The sequence below is a fragment of the Antechinus flavipes genome, chromosome 1, assembly GCF_016432865.1.
Source record: "Antechinus flavipes isolate AdamAnt ecotype Samford, QLD, Australia chromosome 1, AdamAnt_v2, whole genome shotgun sequence".
NCBI lineage: Eukaryota > Metazoa > Chordata > Mammalia > Dasyuromorphia > Dasyuridae > Antechinus > Antechinus flavipes.
The window spans coordinates 266,573,160-266,593,917 of NC_067398.1; the positions used below are offsets into that span (position 1 = coordinate 266,573,160).

At 36.9% G+C, this 20,758-nt stretch overlaps 1 protein-coding gene across 1 annotated transcript in view; it reads right to left on the reverse strand.

Annotated features, from left to right (window-relative positions):
• XYLT1 (xylosyltransferase 1) overlaps window positions 1–20,758 on the reverse strand; it is a 422,795-nt gene that overhangs the window by 39,009 nt on the left and 363,028 nt on the right. The window contains exons 7-8 of the mRNA XM_051961070.1: window positions 12,661–12,877; window positions 9,051–9,227 (exon numbers count right to left, since the gene is read on the reverse strand). Coding sequence (XP_051817030.1) covers window positions 9,051–9,227; window positions 12,661–12,877 — 394 coding nt within the window. The remainder of the gene's footprint in view (window positions 1–9,050; window positions 9,228–12,660; window positions 12,878–20,758) is intronic.

Sequence of the window (20,758 nt, forward strand, 5' to 3'; positions counted from 1 at the left end):
TTCAAATCTGTTCTTAGATAATCTGCTAGTTTACATGATCCTAGGCAAGTCACTTAACCCCATTTGCCTCCATTTCCTCATTTGCAAAGTGAGCTTGAGAAGGAAATGGCAAACCACTCCAGTATTTTTGCCAAGAAAATCATAAATGGGTCCATAAAGTGTCAGACATGACTGGAAAATAAATATAATGATACGTGTGTGTGTGTGTGTGTGTGTGTGTGTGTGTGTGTGTGTGTGAGAGAGAGAGAGAGAGAGAGAGAGAGAGAGAGAGAGAGAAAGAGAAATAGATATATATAGAGAGACAGAGACAAAGAGAGATAGAGACAAAGACAGACAGGGAGAAAGGGAGATAGAGAAGGAAGGAGAGAGAGAAAGGAGAGAAAGAAGAGACAGAGAAACAGAGAGACAGAGACAAAGACAAAAAGGGAGGGAGGAATAGAAGGAGAGAGGGAGAGGGAAGAAAAGAGAGAAAGGGAAAGAAAGGGAAGGAGGAAGAGAGTTCTTGTCAGGAACTAGAACAAATAAGGAGAAGATGTAAAAATCTGGGTGGAAGAGGGGTACTGGAATGTGGAGTGGGGGAGATCAGGGACCTCTCCTTGGTAAAATAGAAGGTGAATTCTACTGAAATAAAAAAAAATTGGAAGGAGAGGAGCTTCAGGAGAGTAGGTTTGGAAGAGATGCTTCAGGGAGTATGATAGAGAGTCAATCAGGAAAGAATAAAAGGATTATTATGTAGCATTAAAGTCCCAGTTGAGATGATATAATGTGAATTCTTAATCCAATTGGCATGGTTGCATGACTTCCTTCAGCAGTGTTCAGCAGCATAGGAGTAGAAAGAAACAAACCAGATGGTGCAAGTGACTGAGGTTTAAGAATCGGCACTTCATGAATTGTGACAAGAGAGCAAGAGATTCAAGAGTGGAGGGCGGTGTTCCTCCAAAAGCTCTGTCCTGTGTACTCTTTTCCTATGCTGTCTAGCTTAGTGATCTCAGCAATTATCAAGGGGTAAGCAAGGATCTCTATGCTTATGAGGCAGGGCTACAAATAAGGAAGATCTGAGTTCACATCTCTCCACAGACACTTCTTAGTTGTGTGTCTCTTAACCTCTGTCTGCTTCAGCATCTGTAAAATGGACATAGTAATAATATTTACCTGTCAGGGTTGTTGTAAGGCTAAAATGAGATAATTATAATGTGATTGTTACAGTGCCTGGCACACAATAGGTGCTATATAAATGTTATCTATTCTTCTTGCCAGATCCATTCCCAAGCTCCCTCTTATAGCATTTCTGGTCATCACAAATTGAATATCTCATGGACATCTCAAACTCAACATGTCCATAACAAAATTCTTATCTTTCTCCCCAAACTCTCCTCTCTTTCTAGCTTCCCTATTACTTCTAGGAAACAATCATCCTCCCAGGAACACAATCTGCCATGTCATCCTCAACTATTCACTTATATTACCCTCTATAATCAATCCATTGCCAACTTACACCTTCTACCTCCATAACAAAGCTAATCTGTTCTCTTTTCTCTATTTAAATAAACACTCACCATCCTATCATATGACGATTGCAATATGCTTTTAATTATTTTCCTTATCTCAAGTCTCTTTCCATTCCAATCCATTCTCCACTGGCTGTCAAAGAGATTTTTCTGATCCTATCACACTCCTTCTTCTCAACACCAAGTTGGGAGTCTGTATTTTTTTTTTTGAACACCACATATTTATGTATAAGCTATATCTAAAAGCAGAGTCGCTATTGATTCTATCTTTCCAAGAATCTACCAGTGTTTTGTGTACAAAACACATGTAGTAGGCACATAATACATGTTTGTCAAGTTGATTTGAAGCTTCAAGTTATCTTCAAATGTAAGTACACCATTTAAGCCTTCATTTAAGTGACTGATAAAAATGTTAACCAGAACAGGGCCAAGTACAGAGACATGGAGAGTATTCTATTATCTAGATCTCTATACCCTTTTAGGTTGACAGGGATCTACTATTTGTCACTTTTTGAGGCTTGTGTTGTGGCTGTTGTGAACTAATGGAATTAGTTTTTGGAGATGCACTTTCTTGTAAGCTTTTTAAAATACCATCTGCCAGAGAAACTATAGCTATGCTCCTGCCTGGAGGCAGGGGGCAGAACTAAATGACCTTTCAAGGTTCTCCTTATATGATTCTCTGGTCACGTCCAGATTTTCTAAAAGGGCATTTTTCTATATTTATCAACCTCTTACACTGTTTTCTTTGAACACTAACTTCAAGCTCTTTACAGTCAATGGATTCTTGATTTTTTGACATTTGGGAATATGCTTGATCCTTGGGACACATACAGGCTATTTACTGTGAAAAGAAGAGAGGTGTACGTACATGACTGTTAGTTTGATTCAACAAGCCTTTGTAAAATCCCTATGTGCCAGATATTGTGCATGGTGCTGAGCAGAAAAATAGATAAATAGGAAACAACCCCTATGTTAAGTTGCTAATGGGAAAATATACACAGATGAATTCATGGAAGGGACAGGACTAACATCTAGGGAGATCAAAGACAGAATTTCAGTAGGAATGGGCACTTCAGAGAAGTCTTAAATGGAGTTAGAAACACGGGAAAGGGTCAAAGGCAAAGAGTTATGGGGAGATGGAATGTCATGTGTGAGGAAGAGCAAACAAGCCAGCCTGGTAGAAGCATCAAGTGTGTGGAAGAAAGCAATACATATTAATCAATCAGTCAATCAATCAATGTGCCAGGCTCTGTGATAAACACTAGTGATACAAAAAGAGGTAAAAAACAGATCCTACCTTCAAGGAGCTTACAGTGGAATGGAGAAAACAACATGCAAAGAAATATATACAAAGCAGGCTACAAAACAAGACAAATAGTAAATAATTAGGGGAAAAACACTCTAATTAAAAAGATTAGAGAAAGCTTTCCATAGAAGGTGGGATTTGAGGTAGGACTTAAAAGAAGCCAGGGAAGTCAGGAAAAACATTTCAGGTATGGGTGACAAAGAAAATCAACAGAGACAAGAAAGAGAGAATCTTGTTTTTGGAATATCCAAGAGGTCAGAGTCATTGGATCAAAGATGTGTAAGATGGGGAATAAGGTATAAGAAGACTGTAAAGGCAGGAAGGGCTAGATCTCTAGATACCAAGTGAAGAAATTTGCATTTTATTGTAAAGACAAAGGGAAACACTGCAATTATTATTTATTTATTTTTTTGAGCAAAGGAGGGCCATGGTCAGACCTGTGCTTTTAGAAACAACCAATTTGATACTGATTGGTTTTATCCTCTTTATAAAAAATCAGATTAGCTAATTTATTTTATTTCAGTTTATTAACCAGCTTCTAGTTAAGAATATCAGTTTAACAGTTCTGTGGAATATGGATGGGTAGGAGAGAGATCAAATTCTAGGAGACCAGGAAGCAAGTGGTCTACTGCCAGCATCCTAGTGAGACATGACAGAGATTAGTGAACTGGTTGCCAAATGAACAGGGAGAAGGATACTGTAGAGAAAGAAGTGAGAAGGCTTACTGATTAGATGTAAGCGGGGAGAGAGAATAAAAAGTTGAGAATAATTCCAAGGTTGTGGACTTGGGTGGTTAGAAGGATGGTGGAAATCTCAATAGGTAAGGAGGGAAGAGAGGGAGATTTGAGGAAAAGACAGCATGAGCTTTATTTTGGATATGCTGAGTTTGAGATGCTTAAGGTACATTCATTTGTAGATATTCAATAAGAATTGGGTGATCTAGAACTGAAGTTCAGGAGAGAGACTAGGGATGGATATATGAATTTTAGGGTCATTTGAGAGGAGATGATAATTAAACCAATGGAAACTAATGAGATCACACAGAGAGAATGTAAGGCAAGTAGTTCCTTATGTTTTTTGTTTGTTACAATGCATTGTAAATCAGTAGGCTCTTTTTATAATATCTACCTAGCATTTTGCTGAAATATTTTGCATTATATCCTGTGATTACTTATTACTAGATACATAAATTTTTTTGCACAACTTTTGAACCATCATCTTGAATTCTCCAGGGGTTTGTGGATCACTAAATGGAAACCACTAGTACTGAAAAAAGCAGGTAGGTGCCACAATGAATAAAGCACTGGACCAAGAGCCAGGAGACTCACCTTCCTCATTTCAAATCTGGCCTCAGACATTTATTAATATCTCTGTGTCTCAATTTTCTCATGAAATGAGCTGGAGAAGGAAATGGCAAACCATTCCAATAACTTTGCCAAGAAAACTCCAAAAGAGGGTCACAATAAGAAAGTATAGAGGGAGAAAAGGGCCTAGGCACAGAGTCCTATTTTCCATTCCTGCATAAAGGAATGGAAAGTAATAGTTCAAAAAATGGTGCAAAGAAGTGACTAGATACATAGGAAAGGCAGTAGAGTCATGAAAACACAGGGAAAAATGAATTTCCAGGAAAAAGGGGAAAGTCAACAGTGTCAGCTATCAAAGAGTAATACTTTATGAAGTTAGAATTCTACAAAAATAATATTAATTCAGGCCAATCAGGAGAAAGCAATTTTGAATTGATAAAAAAAAGTCTGAATTATGTAACAGTTATGTAATCAAATGGTGCCAAGCTAAGGCACTGACAGTACTGCTTTAAAGTATTTATAATGCTTGTTTGTAATTAGCAGATCAGTTGCTCTCATTTAAATAGGTTCTGCTAGGTGTCTAAAACCAATTTATTATTTTCTTGAGCAGGTCACACATTCACCATGCAATTTTATTCATGTTATATAAATTTGCTTAACTGATCATATCCTCAAGGACAGTGAAAGGATACATTTCAGCCCAGTTCCTGTCTGAATTAGCACAAATTCCGAATTAGTGGAGCCTGAACTAATTAGATTTCGTGGTACCATGAAATTTGCCTTCAGAAATCAGCCCATCAGAGACAAATGGGAAGTTGATGGAGGCTGATGTGTGTAAAACTTGAGAGAGCAGAAAGGGAAGGGCTGAATACCTGTCTTGTTTGGTTCACACATTTTAGTCTTTCCTTTCCTAATCAAGGGAGAAAGAAAGGGAAGAAAATGCCAGGAAACCTATCGTGTGTAAATAGTCTCGACACCAAGAAAGCAAGGAACCAGAAATGTCGTACTGAGCTTTATGAGAACTCTTTCCAAACCTTCAAAGAGAAAAGCAATTCTCTGCATAAAAAGAAAAATGAAAATAGCAAAATGCTGGACAATACAGTCCAGCTACCTGGCAGCCAATTTAGTCAAGTGAATATGTGGAATAATAAACTGCACCCACGGAGTCTCTGAATACAACTTCTGTAGGGAGTCGGGGAGAAGAAAAATTAGGAGGCTCTTTGGATTGCTTGGTATTCTTAGGATCTGGGTTGTGTATTAACAGCATCATCTGTTTGGGCAAGAGGACATATTTCAGTCCTCACTGGGGATAAGGTGGGATGCTAGATAGCAACAAGAGGTTACAGTATGAGATGGGGGGAGCTGTATGGGAGTAGATATCAGAGGACCCAGGCTCAGAATCCACTTCTGTCATCAATGTGACCTTGGCCAAGTTAATTAGTAGATCTGAGGTTCAATTTTTTTATCTACATAATAAGGGGGGTTAGAATAAAATGCCTCTCAGGTCCCCTCTAATTCTCTAATCCCACTGGTCTGCATTCCCTATATCAGCTTTTGCCTCAATATCTCCCTATTCAGATAACAAATAAGCTCTATTTCTCCTCCCCCCGCCCCCAAATTTTCCCTCTACATTTGTCTAGATTGCATGGTTTTCAGAGTTTAAAACTCTGATGATGATTATTTCAGGAAAAGGTTGATTGGGCCCATTACCATTAGTCTGAATTGTTATCAACCCTTTTGATAAGGATGACATGAACTCTTGGGATTGGGTTTCCCCAACAGCAAACAGGCAATCCAAAGGATTTGGAACATAGGGTATTTTCAACCCTCTCTCTCCTAGAGGGCACTGGTTGACTATGGAGAGTAAAGGAACAGGTGGGGTGAGAAATAATATTGTATGAAATCAGAAGGGATCATGGCAGTTCAGGAGTCATCTGACTAATCAAAGCGCTTTCAAGCTAAGACGATTTCTTAAAAGCAGGAAAGGATTTGGGCTTATGAGACACGGGTGGGGGTAGTAGAAAGAAAAAGCATATGGTGAGGGTTGGGTTATGTTCTCTCGCTTACTGAAATCCTCTCAGTGACCCAGATCATGCTGGACCCAGCTAGAGAAAGCATAGGCCCCAGATGGGAAATAAGGCTTCTTGTACCTGGATTTTTAGGGAGGGTTCCTTGTGAATGAGGGAGGAAAAGTCTAAATCGATTTTAGGAGATTAAAGTGGGGACAAAATAAAAAGTGAAATCGCTACCTGTTATTCAAGGAAGACAGGCAGAATGTAATCAAGTTAAACCAGAGTGAGGGCTTAAGCAAAACACCCTGTTGCAAGATAATCTGTCTAGCACCATAATTTAACATTTGCAGTAACTGTTTGGAAAGCAGCACACAGATTCCACATGTTTACTTTGTTGACCTGAAAATAATTTGTTTAATCTTTCTTTGAGCGAGTGAAATATAACCTAGGGAATTTCAATTCTACTCAAATATTAAGTTGAAAATTTCCCCAATGAAAACTCATACTTTCTGGGTTCTGTTTGTATTTATAGGTAGTCAGTGGCAAAGATGAGAGCCAGGAAGAAGGAAAGAAGAAACCTTCCAATTGGCTTAATCCCAAGACACCATGCATGGTGTGAGCAGGAAAAGACAAGGAGAAAATATTTGAAAAAGGTAGCAGTAAGAAAATAAGAATTGGGTGAGGAAAACTTTGTGGTTTTCAGGCAGAAAAACTAATCTGAGACTAGGGAGACAGGGAGATAGAAGGAAAGGGAGAGAGAAAGGAAAAGGGAGAGAGAGAATGAGAGGGGAAAGAGCGAAGAATAAAGGAGAAAAGATGGAAAGATGGGGAAAATGGAAAAGGAGGAGGAGAGGGAAAAAGAAAAGAGGACAAAAAGGAAAAGCAAGGAGCAGAAGCAAATGCTTTCCAACTTTTAGTCTGTCCATTTCTTCACCCTATAGGTTGTGAGCTCTCTGAGGACAGTGACAATTTTGTCTCATTTCCATATTCCAAGGAAATATGGATATGTAGGTACATGTTTTGAGTCTTCCAACAACACATGATAAATGACTAATGGATTTTGAGGCAGTTTCTATACTATACTATGAAGGACAAACTTGAAAATGGAAAATTCAGTCAATCAAATAGCAGCTGACTATTAAAATTTTTTTTCATTCAAAATCCCATATGAATTGAAAATCAAAACATTCTTCCCTGGCCACCATTTTCCAGTATGTGTTGAAACTCCTTGAGGGTAGGTCCTCTCTCACTTTGATATGTGCATCCCTAGTGCTTGATGTTTGGGAAGGTGATTGAAAATATTTTTCATTCATTTATTCATAATGAACCATATGATACTGATGAACTGTTTAGGCTGATTTGTTTTTCTTTCACTGAATTAACTGACTATTTTGTCATTTTGCAGAGTTGGTCTAGACCAAAATAGTCTGGTTTGGCCTTACTTGAGGTGAGGGCATTTTTAAGACTTACTAGGGATTAACAGTCAAGGATGGTGATGATTTTTCATTTTATATTTCTACCATTCTGGGCATTGGGCCATTGTACTTTTTCATTTACAGACTGGTCGGAATATCACAAGATGTACCATTCTCTCTACACATTTTGCAACAATCTGAGGGGAATAGAAGATCTATCAGTTAAGGAATGAAGAGATGTCATAGAATGAGCTTGAGACAGAGTCAGGCCACTGTGATCTGATTTCTAAATACTAAGACCATGAGGGACAATTTGTCTTCATGGCTGACTAATCATGAATTAATAAATGAAAAGTATATTTTAAGGTCTTCCTATATGCCAAGCAATAGAAATTAGGAATACAAAATAATAGAAATAGAAATAGAAATACAAAAATGAGAAAATCCCTTTCCTTAAGAAGCTTACATTCTAATAGGAACATACATAAAGGGGAATAGTGGCCAGGGCAGGTTGTCTAAGTTTGGAAGTAGCAGGGATAGTGAGTGAATATTATTTACCAAATACTTAAAATATACTAAGCATTGGTGAAACTTAATGCTACTAAATCCAAGATGTGACTATAATTAATAAAGGTGACTCTATAAGCTACACACACAAAAATGGTTTCAGTGCCATTATATATTTTGTATATTATATATCTAAATATATACAATATATTTATATACATTGTATATTGCATATCCAAAATATATTTTGTAATGTTCCCCATACTTTTTTTTGGGGGGGGTGTAAGATGAGCTTAAGTGTGACCCAGGGTCACAAAATTAGTAAGTATCAAGTATCTGAGACCGCATTTGAACTTAGGGCTCCTGACTTCAGGAATAGTGCTCTATCTCCTGTGCCACTTAGCTGTCTTGATCTCCTTTCTTTACAGTCACAAAGAATAAGTGGTTGTGTACACATACCTTTGTGCCTATACAGGGGCAAAGCTCAAAACCTTATCCTGTTTTTTCTCCCTAATTTTTCCAGGTCTTTTGTCCTATCAAAAGCCAGCTGTTGATGTGCACATCTAGCTGTAGATCATTAATTGCACATCTAGCTGCTGCTTCTGTTTCTGCTTCTTCTTCTTTTTCTTCTTCTTCTTCTTTCTTTTTCTTTCTTTCTTTTTTTTTGTTGTTGTTGTTGCTGAAGCAATTGTGGTTAAGTGATTGGCCCAGGATCACACAGCTAGAAAATGTTAAGTGTCTGAGGCCAGATTTGAACTCAGGTCCTCCTGCCTTCAGTGCTCTAACCACTGCACCACTTAGCTATCCCTACATCTAGTTTCTTTTACAACTGAGTTCAGTTGTTTATCCATTTCCCAAAACTAGAGCATCTCTTCCTGTCTTCTAGACAAACCAACCTAAGACATGTGCTTCTTGTCACAGCCAAAAGAATAAACCATTTTTCCTTGCCTCAGCCCCCACACCCACAGAAAGGCCAAGTTGTCTGGCCATTGGTTCACCTGGAAGCGATGGAAATCTGCTGGCTTGAAGTCATTGGGGGAACAGCCGCACCAATCCACAATGTGCTTGTACTGGCATTTGCAACCCAGCTTCCGGTTCCAATTGGTGATGCGCAGATTATTGTCCACCATGGTATCACAATGGGGGCTGTTTTCCAGGACCGTGTGGAAGAAGGACTGTAAGGAGACATAGAGAAATGTGAGAGCTGGCCAATCCTTCAGCACTGGGGTTGGGGACAGCAGCCAGAAGGATGATCTTTTAATCTATCCAATTGCTCCCCCTTGGAAAGGAGACCGCTTGTGTTTCTCTAATAAAAAGAGGGCTCTGCTATGGAGGGATCTTCAGAAGGCAGCACAGCATGGGGAGAAAGCAGAATCAGAGCCCATTTGGTTCTCAGGTGTGGTACAAAGCATTCAACTAGGAGAAGATCCTTGCACATTCAAGTCTTAAGTGCTTGGCAACACTACTATGTGAGCAGGGTGGTATCCCATCAATGCTTCCCAATATATATGTATGTGAGTGTGTGTATATGTGTGTGTGCACGCATATATGCATGGATGTGTGTGTATGTGCATGTGTGTATGTGCATGGTGTATGTATGCAAGTATGTGTATATCTGCACACACATATTATATATGCCCACTTAATCATACACTCAATTGAAGTAAACTTTCATATAATTTATGACATTCTCAATTATGAATTCTCAATTTTCAACTAATTATGATATTTCCTTGGAGGTTAGACCTAGTGCTTAGAGTTAGAATGGACAGATCTGAGTCAAGAAGACCTATGTTTAAATACCACTTCAAATACTTAATGAGATAGGTGACCTTGACAAGTCTCACAACCTGTCTGAACCTCAGTTTCTTTATCTATAAAATTAGGATCATCATCACTAGATTATGTGGATTAAATTTTAAAAATAGGTGTATATATGTATATATATATACACCTATTTAAAATATATATATACCTGTTACAAATACATATTTATATTATATTTTAATATATATTAATAATTCAATATAATATATTTATCATTAATATTTTTGGTAAACCTTAAGGTGCTTCTGCCATAAGATTATAAGGTTGCTATTACCTTACATGTCAGTCATTTTTATTGTTATCATGAATGTAACAAAGACTTCTTTTTCTCTCTTCTTCAATGAGATTGTGGTTTACACTGGCAAAGCAAAGGAGAACCCTGAGGCAATTATCTGGATAAATTCAGCCAGAGACCAAATGCAATTTTGAGCCTCAAGTCATCCTTATGCAATTGCTATGATGATTTATTTATATTTGGGTACCATTACAGATGAGAATAAGGAGAAAAGGATCATTTTGAAGATACCCTACTACCATTGGCTTTACCTTTCCATTTCTGCACCAATCACAATCTATGGATGGCATAGGAGACAAGGACTCAGGGAAATTGACAGGGTAGGGAAGTAAAAACACACATGAAGCATCTCAAGCAGAGAGGCTATTTCAGAAGGAGAAAAGAGCTTAAAATTCAGCTTTGCTGAATACCTATTTAGAGGAGGGGCTAACTTTTATTTTTTAAAAATAACTTGAAAATGGTCTATAAATAAGAAGCAGTACATGATCAGGTCTGACTCTCCCTGGCATCAACTGACCCTCTTTTAATGTTAAATGACAGGCTGGTGAATTTAGATTTTATGCTCAGATTGTCTATAAACCCACAGAGCTACAAACTCTTATTAAAGCAATGGAAAAGCTACCCAATTATTCTCTGCCCCATGTCCTTTCATAATGATACAGAAATTCCCTGCAAGATAATGGATGAAAAGGTTATCAGAGTTGAGAGAAAAGGTGATTTTAGCTGAAATAGGATTAAAACCAGATTAGGTAACATGTGTGTTGAATAATAATAATATATACACATATTTTTAAAAACCAGGCACGTTATATAACAAGTACCATAATTCTCTCAAATGACAAAAGGCCAGTTGTTCCCAGACCAAACTCATCATTTTCCCAGAAAATTTAGGTCTGGCGACCAAGAACTTCCAAAATCATTAAAAGATATTCATGGAGTTTAATACTGAACAGGAAGACAGCTGGGGCAGGGGAAAAGATTAAGGAGAATGGGGTGGAGTAGGGAAAGATGGACCTGACCATTCCTGGGAAGCTGCCATCTGGCTCAACAGAAATAGACCCTATTCTAGAGTTTTAGGGTTTAGAATTTTGAGATCTGTGGGACAATTTAACAATCTCTTAGCACGGCTCTGAAATAGCAAGTAACCAAGATTTTTAAATAGATAATATTAAAAATAGCTGCCAATTATAGAGCATTTGGAAGTTTACAAATCATTGTACATTTTACTTTGCTTAAAAAACATATATATACATATATATATATATATATGTATGTATGTGTATGTATATATATGAACACACACATGGAAACAAACACATAGCTAAAATGCAAGCAGCAATATTTGAATCCACATCTTTCTGACTGGAATTCTAAGCACTATTAACTTTTTCCACTTGTGATCTCTTTTCCCCAGAGAAATTTTTATGTGATTCCAGATATAGGTATATAAAATAGGTATATAAATCAAACATTTACTAATAATAAATTATAATTTCATGACTCCCTCATTCAATTATGAGACCCCATATGGGGTCATAAATCTGGGGGTTAGACTATATTACTTCCTAGATTGAGGCTGTTTCTTCATGTTGTATCTAGGTGGCCTTGGAGTCAGGAGTTCAAATTCACTTACTATGTTATCCTGAACAAGTCAATTAATATTTGTTTGCCTCAGTTTCCTCAACTGTTAAATGAGGATCATAATAGCATCTATCTCTCAAGAATTGTTGTGAGAATCAAATGAGATAATATTTGTAAAACACTTATGCCTGGCACATGATAGGCACTATATAAATACTTATTTCCTCCCTTACTCTTTTGCCACTCACATGGCACTACAACATGGAATCAAGTAACCGTGTCTTTAATTTCAGGTTATTTCAATGATTACTACTCTGAAAACAAGCCTTTGGATAAAAAACTAAGGCAGACACAATTTCCTATGCTATCAATAGGGAAATTGAAGTCCCGAAATGGTATCTTAGAACCCAGGACCACAAAGGAAACCAGAACTAGAAACAGAACTCAGGTCTCAGGTAAACTCAAGTCTTTGTTCTATCTCATAGGTTTCTTATCTGATATATTTCCTCTTCTCTAAAAAGTCATCTTTGTTAATAAAATAAGCTAACTAAAATAAGAATTCAGCAAATGTTTTTCATAGAATTTCCTTATATTCAATCAATAATTGAAGTCTCATTGGATTTTTCTCTTTTCATCTGAATTTTTGATATCAAGTAAGTCCAGTTTCACATAACTAAAGATTCTGGGACACCTAGATAGTACAGTGGAGAAAAAGTATTGGCCCTACAGTCAGAAAGACAGAGTTCAAATGTGGCCTCAGATTCTCAGATAGTAAGAACAAGTCCTAGCCCTGGAATTTTGGTCAAGTCTCTTAAACCCAATTGTCTTGCAAAAAAACACCCCAAAACATAACTAGGAATCCTTTGCTTTTCCTGAATATCCAATGAAAGGAAGCAAATAACTACCTCTGCAGGAAGCAAAGTGTAAGAGTAAAACTGCTTCATTTTGGTCACCAGGTCATCATTGGAGAAAGTCACATATTCCACAAATTTTCGGTTCAGCAGGAACCAATCAGAGCCTCCATCTACTGTGATGCCTTCAGGTATCTTCCGGTCACCCAAGCGCCACATGTGAGTGTCACATTCTAAGAAGAGGCGGTCCAGTCCTTGTTTCCGAATAAACCTGGGAGAGATAAAGAAAACTATCACTGCCATATCAACTGAAAAGGTGTTGTACTTAGAGCCTGAAATAAAATGATAGTAATGAGCTGATATTTCTCTTTAGAGGTAGCACAGAATAGTGGTTTGAGAACTACCTACAGAGCCAGGAAGTTTTGTGTTCAAGTCTCTGACACATAGTTCTATATGACTATGGGCAATTTTTAATTTTTTAAAAAATTATTCTTTAATCTAGACCTAACTAGAGCACTGCTCATGAAACAGTCATTCTCTTTCTCTACTACTGCTATCAAACCTTGCTTTGACTCCCAGGGTTCTCCAAAGCTTGCCTCATTCTTCTAATCTGTTCACTGATGCAAACCTTTTGGAAGAAAGCTGGGCTGTTGTTGTTGTTTTAAAGAATTCCATCAAAAATTAGGGGAAGAAGATAAAATAAAACCAATGTATGGAGTTCAGAATTGTTGAGAATATAGAAATATTATTTTAAGATGGCCTTGACCTAAGTATAAATAAGTTATACAACTTCCTGGAGGTTTATTCGCCCCTGTGCTCTTCTACCTAGCATCTACCCACCTACCTTGCTATGTGGCCACCCACTAGGACTTCTTTAGATATACCAGTCTGTGCATGACTAGCCAGTGCTGAAATTCATTTCCTTTTCTCTTTGGATTCAAGATGAGCTTACTCATTAAATTTCAGAATCAGCAGCCATTCCTTAGCCTTTAGCTCATTCGCAGGTCTGAGGAATCCTGACATTGGCTGAGCATAACTCCCCATAGAAAACCAGACAGTTAGAATGGAATAGGATCACTGAGATAATCAGGTCACCAACATGCAAGGGTGGATAAAACCTCAGAAGTAAATTTGTTTACATTTGTCCCAGACCAGCTGCAAGCTCTGCCTGGCTTCTTGTGTTTAAATGGAAGTCAGAGTTCATATCTCATTTGCTTCTTAATTAGCAGCAGTAAGGAAAGGGCCATCTTCTCACCTAGCTAGAAATAGCAGAGGGGACATACCAAAGAGGGGAAATCAGGAATAAAGAAGCAGTGGTAGAAAAAACAAGAAATGTCTTTGGGGAAATGCAAAGGCACTGATGGAGATAGCAAGACATCTTGTTAGTGCAGATGCCAATTCAAATTATAAACAAATTCCACCTTCAGGGAATGATAACTTTTCAAATCAGTCAGTCAGTCAAAAAATTAACTTTGTTTAGTATTTGGAGACAGATACTGTTAAGAACTGGGGATACAAAAGAAGATGAAGAAAGAAGAAAGAGGAAGGAGAAGGAAGGAGGAGAAAGAGAAGCAGAAGCAGCAGCAGAAAAAGAAAAAGCAGGAGGAAGAGGAGAAGGACAAGAAGGAGGAAGAAGAGGAAAAGAAGGAGAAGGAGGAAGAGGAGGAAAAGGAGGAAGAGGAAGAGGAGGAAAAGGAGGAGGAGGAGGAGAAAAGAAGAAAGACTGTCCCTACCCTCAATGAGCTTATATTCTAATGGGGGAGACAACATGTAAACAACTATGTACAAACAAGCTATGTGCTGAACAAATTGGACCAAAGAACAGAGGGAAACATTAGAATGTTACAATCATAGAAGATTACAATCATAGTCAGGGACCACAGCCAAGAGCTCAGGCAGATAGATAGAACCCAGCCCATGGCCTGGTAGGGTTCAAAGCCAATCTGCAAGATAATAACATAGTTCTTGCCTTCTGAATTCCAGAACAGAGCCTCACATCAGTGTTTGCTTATATGACTCACAAAGGGTCCATGACAAATCCCAACTGGGCCAGTACTCATTGACATAAAGGATGCAGAACAATCAATCAATCAAATATCAAGCATTTTAAAGTATCTTCTATGCTAGGCACTGGAGATACAAATATTAAAAATGAGTCACTTATCTCAAGGAGTATATAAAAGCTAGGTGAAATACTGGATAGGGAATTAGATCTGAAGTTAGGAAGACAAATTCAAATCCTGCTTCAAATATTTACTCTCTGTGTGATCAGGCAAGCTGTATAATCTCTCTTGGTCTCAGTTTTCTCATCTGTTAAATGAGTTTTTTATATAGTTTATATAGTCCTCATATAGTTATTTTGAGGTCAAATGAAATGATAAATGTGAAGAGCTCTATAAAACTATTATACTATTATTATTATTTTTAGTTGTACTACGGAAGTATATGGAATAGGCCAGAACCAATAAGAAGCTTTATTTGGCATATATAACTAAGTTTTCTAAATGTCCTCTTTCCTGACCTTTAAAAAATATTTTCAGTAAGATGATCATTCCTGGTTATTCAGATAGTCATCTGTGGGGCATGGGGGTACTCTTTTACATCAGCTATCCCAATGGATTTTGGATAAAAAGCTGGGGCAAACACAGTTTCCTATGCTATAAAAACTGAAGTGCAGAGATGATAACCCAGTACCCAGGATCACAGAGAGAGCAAGAGCTAGAATTAGAACTCAGGTTTCAACTCCTTCATTTTTGTTCTATCCCATAGTTTTCTTATCTGGTAATTCCCTCTTCTTTAAAAAGTCATCTCTGCTAGTTAGCAAAATAAGCCTAATTAAAGGATGACTCAGTAAATGTTTTTCATTGCATTTCCTTATAATAAATGCCATGGGATATATTCTCCTTTTCATCTGCTACTTTAAGAAGCAGTCACCAAGTTTGGTAAGACAAAATTATAACTTTATTTTGACTGGTATCTAATTATGCAACAATGTCCAAGGATATTTTCCCCATTCCTGACATTTTAAATTAAAAACAAAATATAATTTATTAACTCAAAATAGTACTTGTCTACAGAATAAACAGAACAGAAGAAAGAAATGCAGGTAAGAAGGCTTGTGAAATTACTCTTTCCATGAATCAACTTCTAATTTCATGTTCCATTATAAGGGATAATAGCACAGTCTTGCAATTTTAATGTGCTGTCCCAGACCATAATATTCAAATACAATATTTATGCAGTAATCTAGAAAATGAAATATTCATGGGTTGGAAGATTGGTTGCTGTATTTACTTCATTCAAAAATAATAAGCTGCAAATGCACATTTTGGTTAATTATGAGTAAATAGCCCCAACCAATTACCCATGTCTTAGAAAACTTCCCAGGGAGACAGAGGACAAGTGTCAATCGCAGCTCCCATCTGTCCTGGGAGAGGGTATTAAAAGCCTATGGCATGGGTTTTGTGCTATAAGGAAATAAGTCAAACATTTTGAGGGAATTTTTGGTACCCATTTATCTAATAGTAGATACCAAACTAGTCAGTTGCCAACCAACCAACTAACCAACCAACCTGTTCAGGATTATCTTTATTCATTTGCTGAAAACATCTAATTCTATCCCTGATTTGGGAGAGAGAGGGAAAAGGTAAATAAAAAAAATCATTAAGCTATAATGGGAAGAGTACTGACTGACTATCCAGGATTTGGTACTGGCTGTACCATTTACAAGACATTTTGATCAAACTGCTTAATTATTTTGAAACTCAGTTTCTTTCTTTTCTAACATGGAGATAATCTTGCTATGGCTCAGGTTAGATCAGGTCAGTTTAGCTGAATTCAATTTAATACCATTCAATTTAAGAAATTATTAAGCACCTACTTGTGTTTAGGGCAACTAGTAGGTGTTTTTATAGAAAAAAGGAAAATTAGTCTTTGCCCTCAGAGAGATTACCTTCCACTGGGAATTTTTAAGATCACTTCCAGTTCCATCAATCATTGGACTGAAGATTATATGAAGATTGTTAAACATCCTAATTGGAGATATGATGATCACCCTATCTTGTAGAATCATATTTAAAAAGGGAAAGGGAATGAGGAAAGGTACTTAAACTAGTGCCACTTTGATTTTAGAAACACACCAGGGGAAAAATAGTTTACAAAAATTTAAACATTGCAGAATTGTAAAATAGAACAAAATGTTAGAGTTGGGGGTAGGAATGAGGACATTGAAGATTAGCTGGACCAACTCTATCATTTTAGGAATGAGTGAACTTGATGTCTTGAGTACTTGATAGATATAGCTGATACTTTATATTTTTTTTAAAAAAACAGCTATTTGCCTTGAAAAAGAAAGAAAAATTCTGAAAATTATTATTTGATGTGGGATGGGAAATGGGAGTTATGCAGCCTTAACTTGCTTTTGGTATTTTTTCATGGAAGAACAATTGAGTCAACAGGTGCAGGTGTTGGTTTCCTGCCAATGCAGAGATTGGGCAACAATAGTGGCATAGTGAATAGTGTGCTGAGCCTAGAATCAGGAAGCATTCATATCCCAAAAAAACTAGAGCACTCAGGCTCTAGTTAGCTGGATGATTCTGAGCAATTTGTTTAACCCTGTTTATCTCAGTTTCCTCATCTGTAAAATTACCTGGAGAAGGAAATGGTAAACACCTCAAGTACCTTTATCAAGAAAATCTCATATGGAGTCATGAAGAATCGGACATGAATACATGACTAAACAAATCTTTCCATAACCATCAATCCCTACTGTCAAAGGTTTGCAAAGTCATAAGAATAGGTCATACCTGTCAATCAGTGGCAGGTCTTTTTTAGTTTGTGAAGCAATTGGGGTTAAATGACTAATTCACGGTCACACAGCTAGTAAGTGTCAATTGTCTGAGGTCATATTTGAACTCAGATTCTTTTGCAGTCAGAGCTGTTACAATATCTACTGTGTCACCTAGGTGCCCCAGCAGAATGTCTTTTTTTAAATGAATAAATTAGTTTATTTTATTTAAAGTTTTTTATTTTCAAAACACATGCAAAGATAGTTTTCAGCATTCACCCTTGTTCCAAATCTTTTGTCCCTCCTTTCCCCTTGCCCCTTGCCCTAGACAGCAAGTAATCCAAAATATGTTAAACATATGCAATTCTTCTATACATATTTCTGCTATTATCATGCTGTACAAGAAAAATCAGGTCAAAAAGGGGAAAAGAACAAAAAAGTGAAAACACTATGTTGTGATCTACACTCAGTCCCCACAGTTCTCTCTCTGGGTGCAGATGGCTCTCTTCATCACAAGACCAGTGGAATTGATCTGGCTCACCTCATTGTTTGAAAAGAGCCAAGTCCATCAGAATTGATCATCACAGAACCTTCTTGTTGCTATACACAATATTCTCTTGGTTTTACTCATTTCACTTAGCATCAGTTCATTTAAGTCTCTTCAGGCCTCTCTGAAATCATCCCGATGATCGTTTCTTATAGAACAATAATATTCCATTCCATTCATATACCATGATTTATTCAGCCATTCCAACTGATGGGCATTCACTCAGCTTCCAGTTTCTTGCCACTACAAAAAGGGCTGCCACAAACATTTTTGCACACGTGAATCCCTTTTCTTCCTTTAAGATCTCTTTAGGATATAGGTTCAGTAGAAATACTGCTGGATCAAAGTGTATGCACAGTTTGATAGCTGTTTGGGTATAGTTCCACATTGTAGCAGGAGGTCTTAAAATAGCAAAGAGCTCTCCAAAGTTTGGGGATCTCTAGTCAATCCTCTTTTTTTTTTCTTTTACAGAAGAAGAAACCAAGGCTCATGAGTTGCCCTGGGTTGCACAAATCCTAAGTAGCAGAGCTGGATTCTAATTCAAGAACCTTTTGATTCTTAAACCAGCAAGGAAACTTCCACTCTATTGTTAAGCATCTGTTTCCTAAGCAAGCTTTTAGCTTAGGGAAGTAGGGCAACATGGGAATGGGTTTGCAGGATGGGGCTGGGATCCTTTGTTAAAATTTGATTATCATGATTAGATAGCCATTATTTTGGTGGTGGTGAGGGAGGGAATAGCAAAGTTTATTACTTTGGTAATAAATATTATGTCACTAAATATAAGCATCTTGAGATTGGAAACTGCTTTCTCCCTATCTTCCTCACAAATATTTGCACTTCACAAAATATATGTATTTTTTAAACCATACTTTTTCAAAACCCATTTACAGAGTGCCCTGAACATATCTCATTCAATTCAACAAGCATTTTAAAAACACCTAATATGTGGGCATGCACTGGGGTTTGTTATTCAGTCTTCCCAGTTTAGCCTGAGTATTTGTAATTCTATTTTGGTATTTTCTTATACTAGATACAAGAGTACTTTGCACTTCCCTCTCCAGATCATATTATAGACAAAAAACTGAGGTAAACAGGGTTAAGTGACTTGCCCAGGGTAACACAGCTGTTAAGTCTCTGAGGTCCTGATTCCAGCTCAGAAATATCCACTGCACTATCTGTCTGCCCTTAAGTACTGGGGACAAATAAGAAACAGTTCCTGCCCTCAAGGAACTTCTTAAACATAGAATTTCAAGGATATAGAAAGACAATGATAAAGGTTTATTGACTGATTTTTGCAAATTCTGAGCATTATCATTTGGTCACAGATTTTTTGTTCTTTTCATTTTTTTATAACGCTCCTTTCTTCTAGACATAAAGAATGATATTATAAATAAATCAGAAGACCATAAGATAGTTTACTTCTCAGATTTGTGGAGGAGAAAGGAACTTGTGACCAAAGCACTAGAGATCATTATTGATCACAAAATAGAAAATTTTGATTATAGTAAGTTAAAAAGTTTTTTGTACAAAAAACCTAATGCAGACAAGATTAGAAGGGAAGCAATAAACTGGGAAAACATTTTTATATTCAAAGATTCTGATAAAGGCTTCATTTTCAAAATATAAAGAGAATTGACTCAAATTTATAAGAAATCAAGACATTCTTCAATTGATAAATGGTCAAAGGATATGAATAGACAATTTTCAGATGAAGAAATTGAAAGTATTTCTAGTCTAGCCATATGAAAAAGTGTTCCAAATCACTATTGAGCAAAGAAATACAAAGTAAGACAATTCTGAGATATCACTATATATCGCTCAGATTGTCTAAGATGACAGGAGAAGATAATGATGAATATTGGAGAGAATGTGGGAAAACTGGAATGCTGATACATTGTTGATGGAACTGTGAACAAATCCAACCATTCTGGAGAGTAATTTGGAACTATGCTCAAAAAGTTATCAAACTGTGCATACTCTTTGATCCAGGAATGTTACTACTGTGCTTATACCCCAAAGAGATCTTACAGGAGGGAAAGGAACCTACATGTGTAAAAATGTTTGTGTCAGCCCTTTTCATAGTGGCTAGAACCTGGAAATTGAAGGGATATCCATCAATTGGAGAATGTCTAAATAAATTATGGATATGAATATTATAGAATTATTATTGTTCTATAAGAAATGATCAGCAGGATAATTTCAGAGAGGCCTGGAGAGACTTATATGAACTGATGCTGAGTGAAATGAGCAGAATCAGGAGATCATTATACACGGCACCAAGACTACACAACGATCAATTCTGATGGACTTGGCTTTCTTCAACAATGAGATTATACAAACCAGTTCTACTTGTTCAGGAATGAAGAGAGTCATCTACACCCAGAGAGAGAGGACTATGGGAAATGAGGATAGACCACAACATAGCATTTTCACTATTTCTGTTATTGTTTGCTTGCATTTTTTGTTTTCCTTCTCAGATTTTTTTTCTTTCTTTCTAGATCTGATTTTTCTTGTGCAGCAAGATAACTCTGTGTGTGTGTGTGTGTGTGTGTGTGTGTGTGTGTGTGTATGATTTAATATATATTTTAACATATTTAACATGTATTGGACTACCTGCCATCTAGGGGAAGAGGTAGGGGGAAGGGGGGGAAAATTTGGAACACAAGGTTTTGCAAGGTCAATGTTGAAAAATTACCCATCCATATGTTTTATAAATAAAAACTATAATTAAAAAAAAGAAAGCTCCTTTCTTTTTCTTTAACATTCTACTTTATGCTTTAATAAAGCTTTAATAAAAATTGCTTCCTTTTTAAAAAATG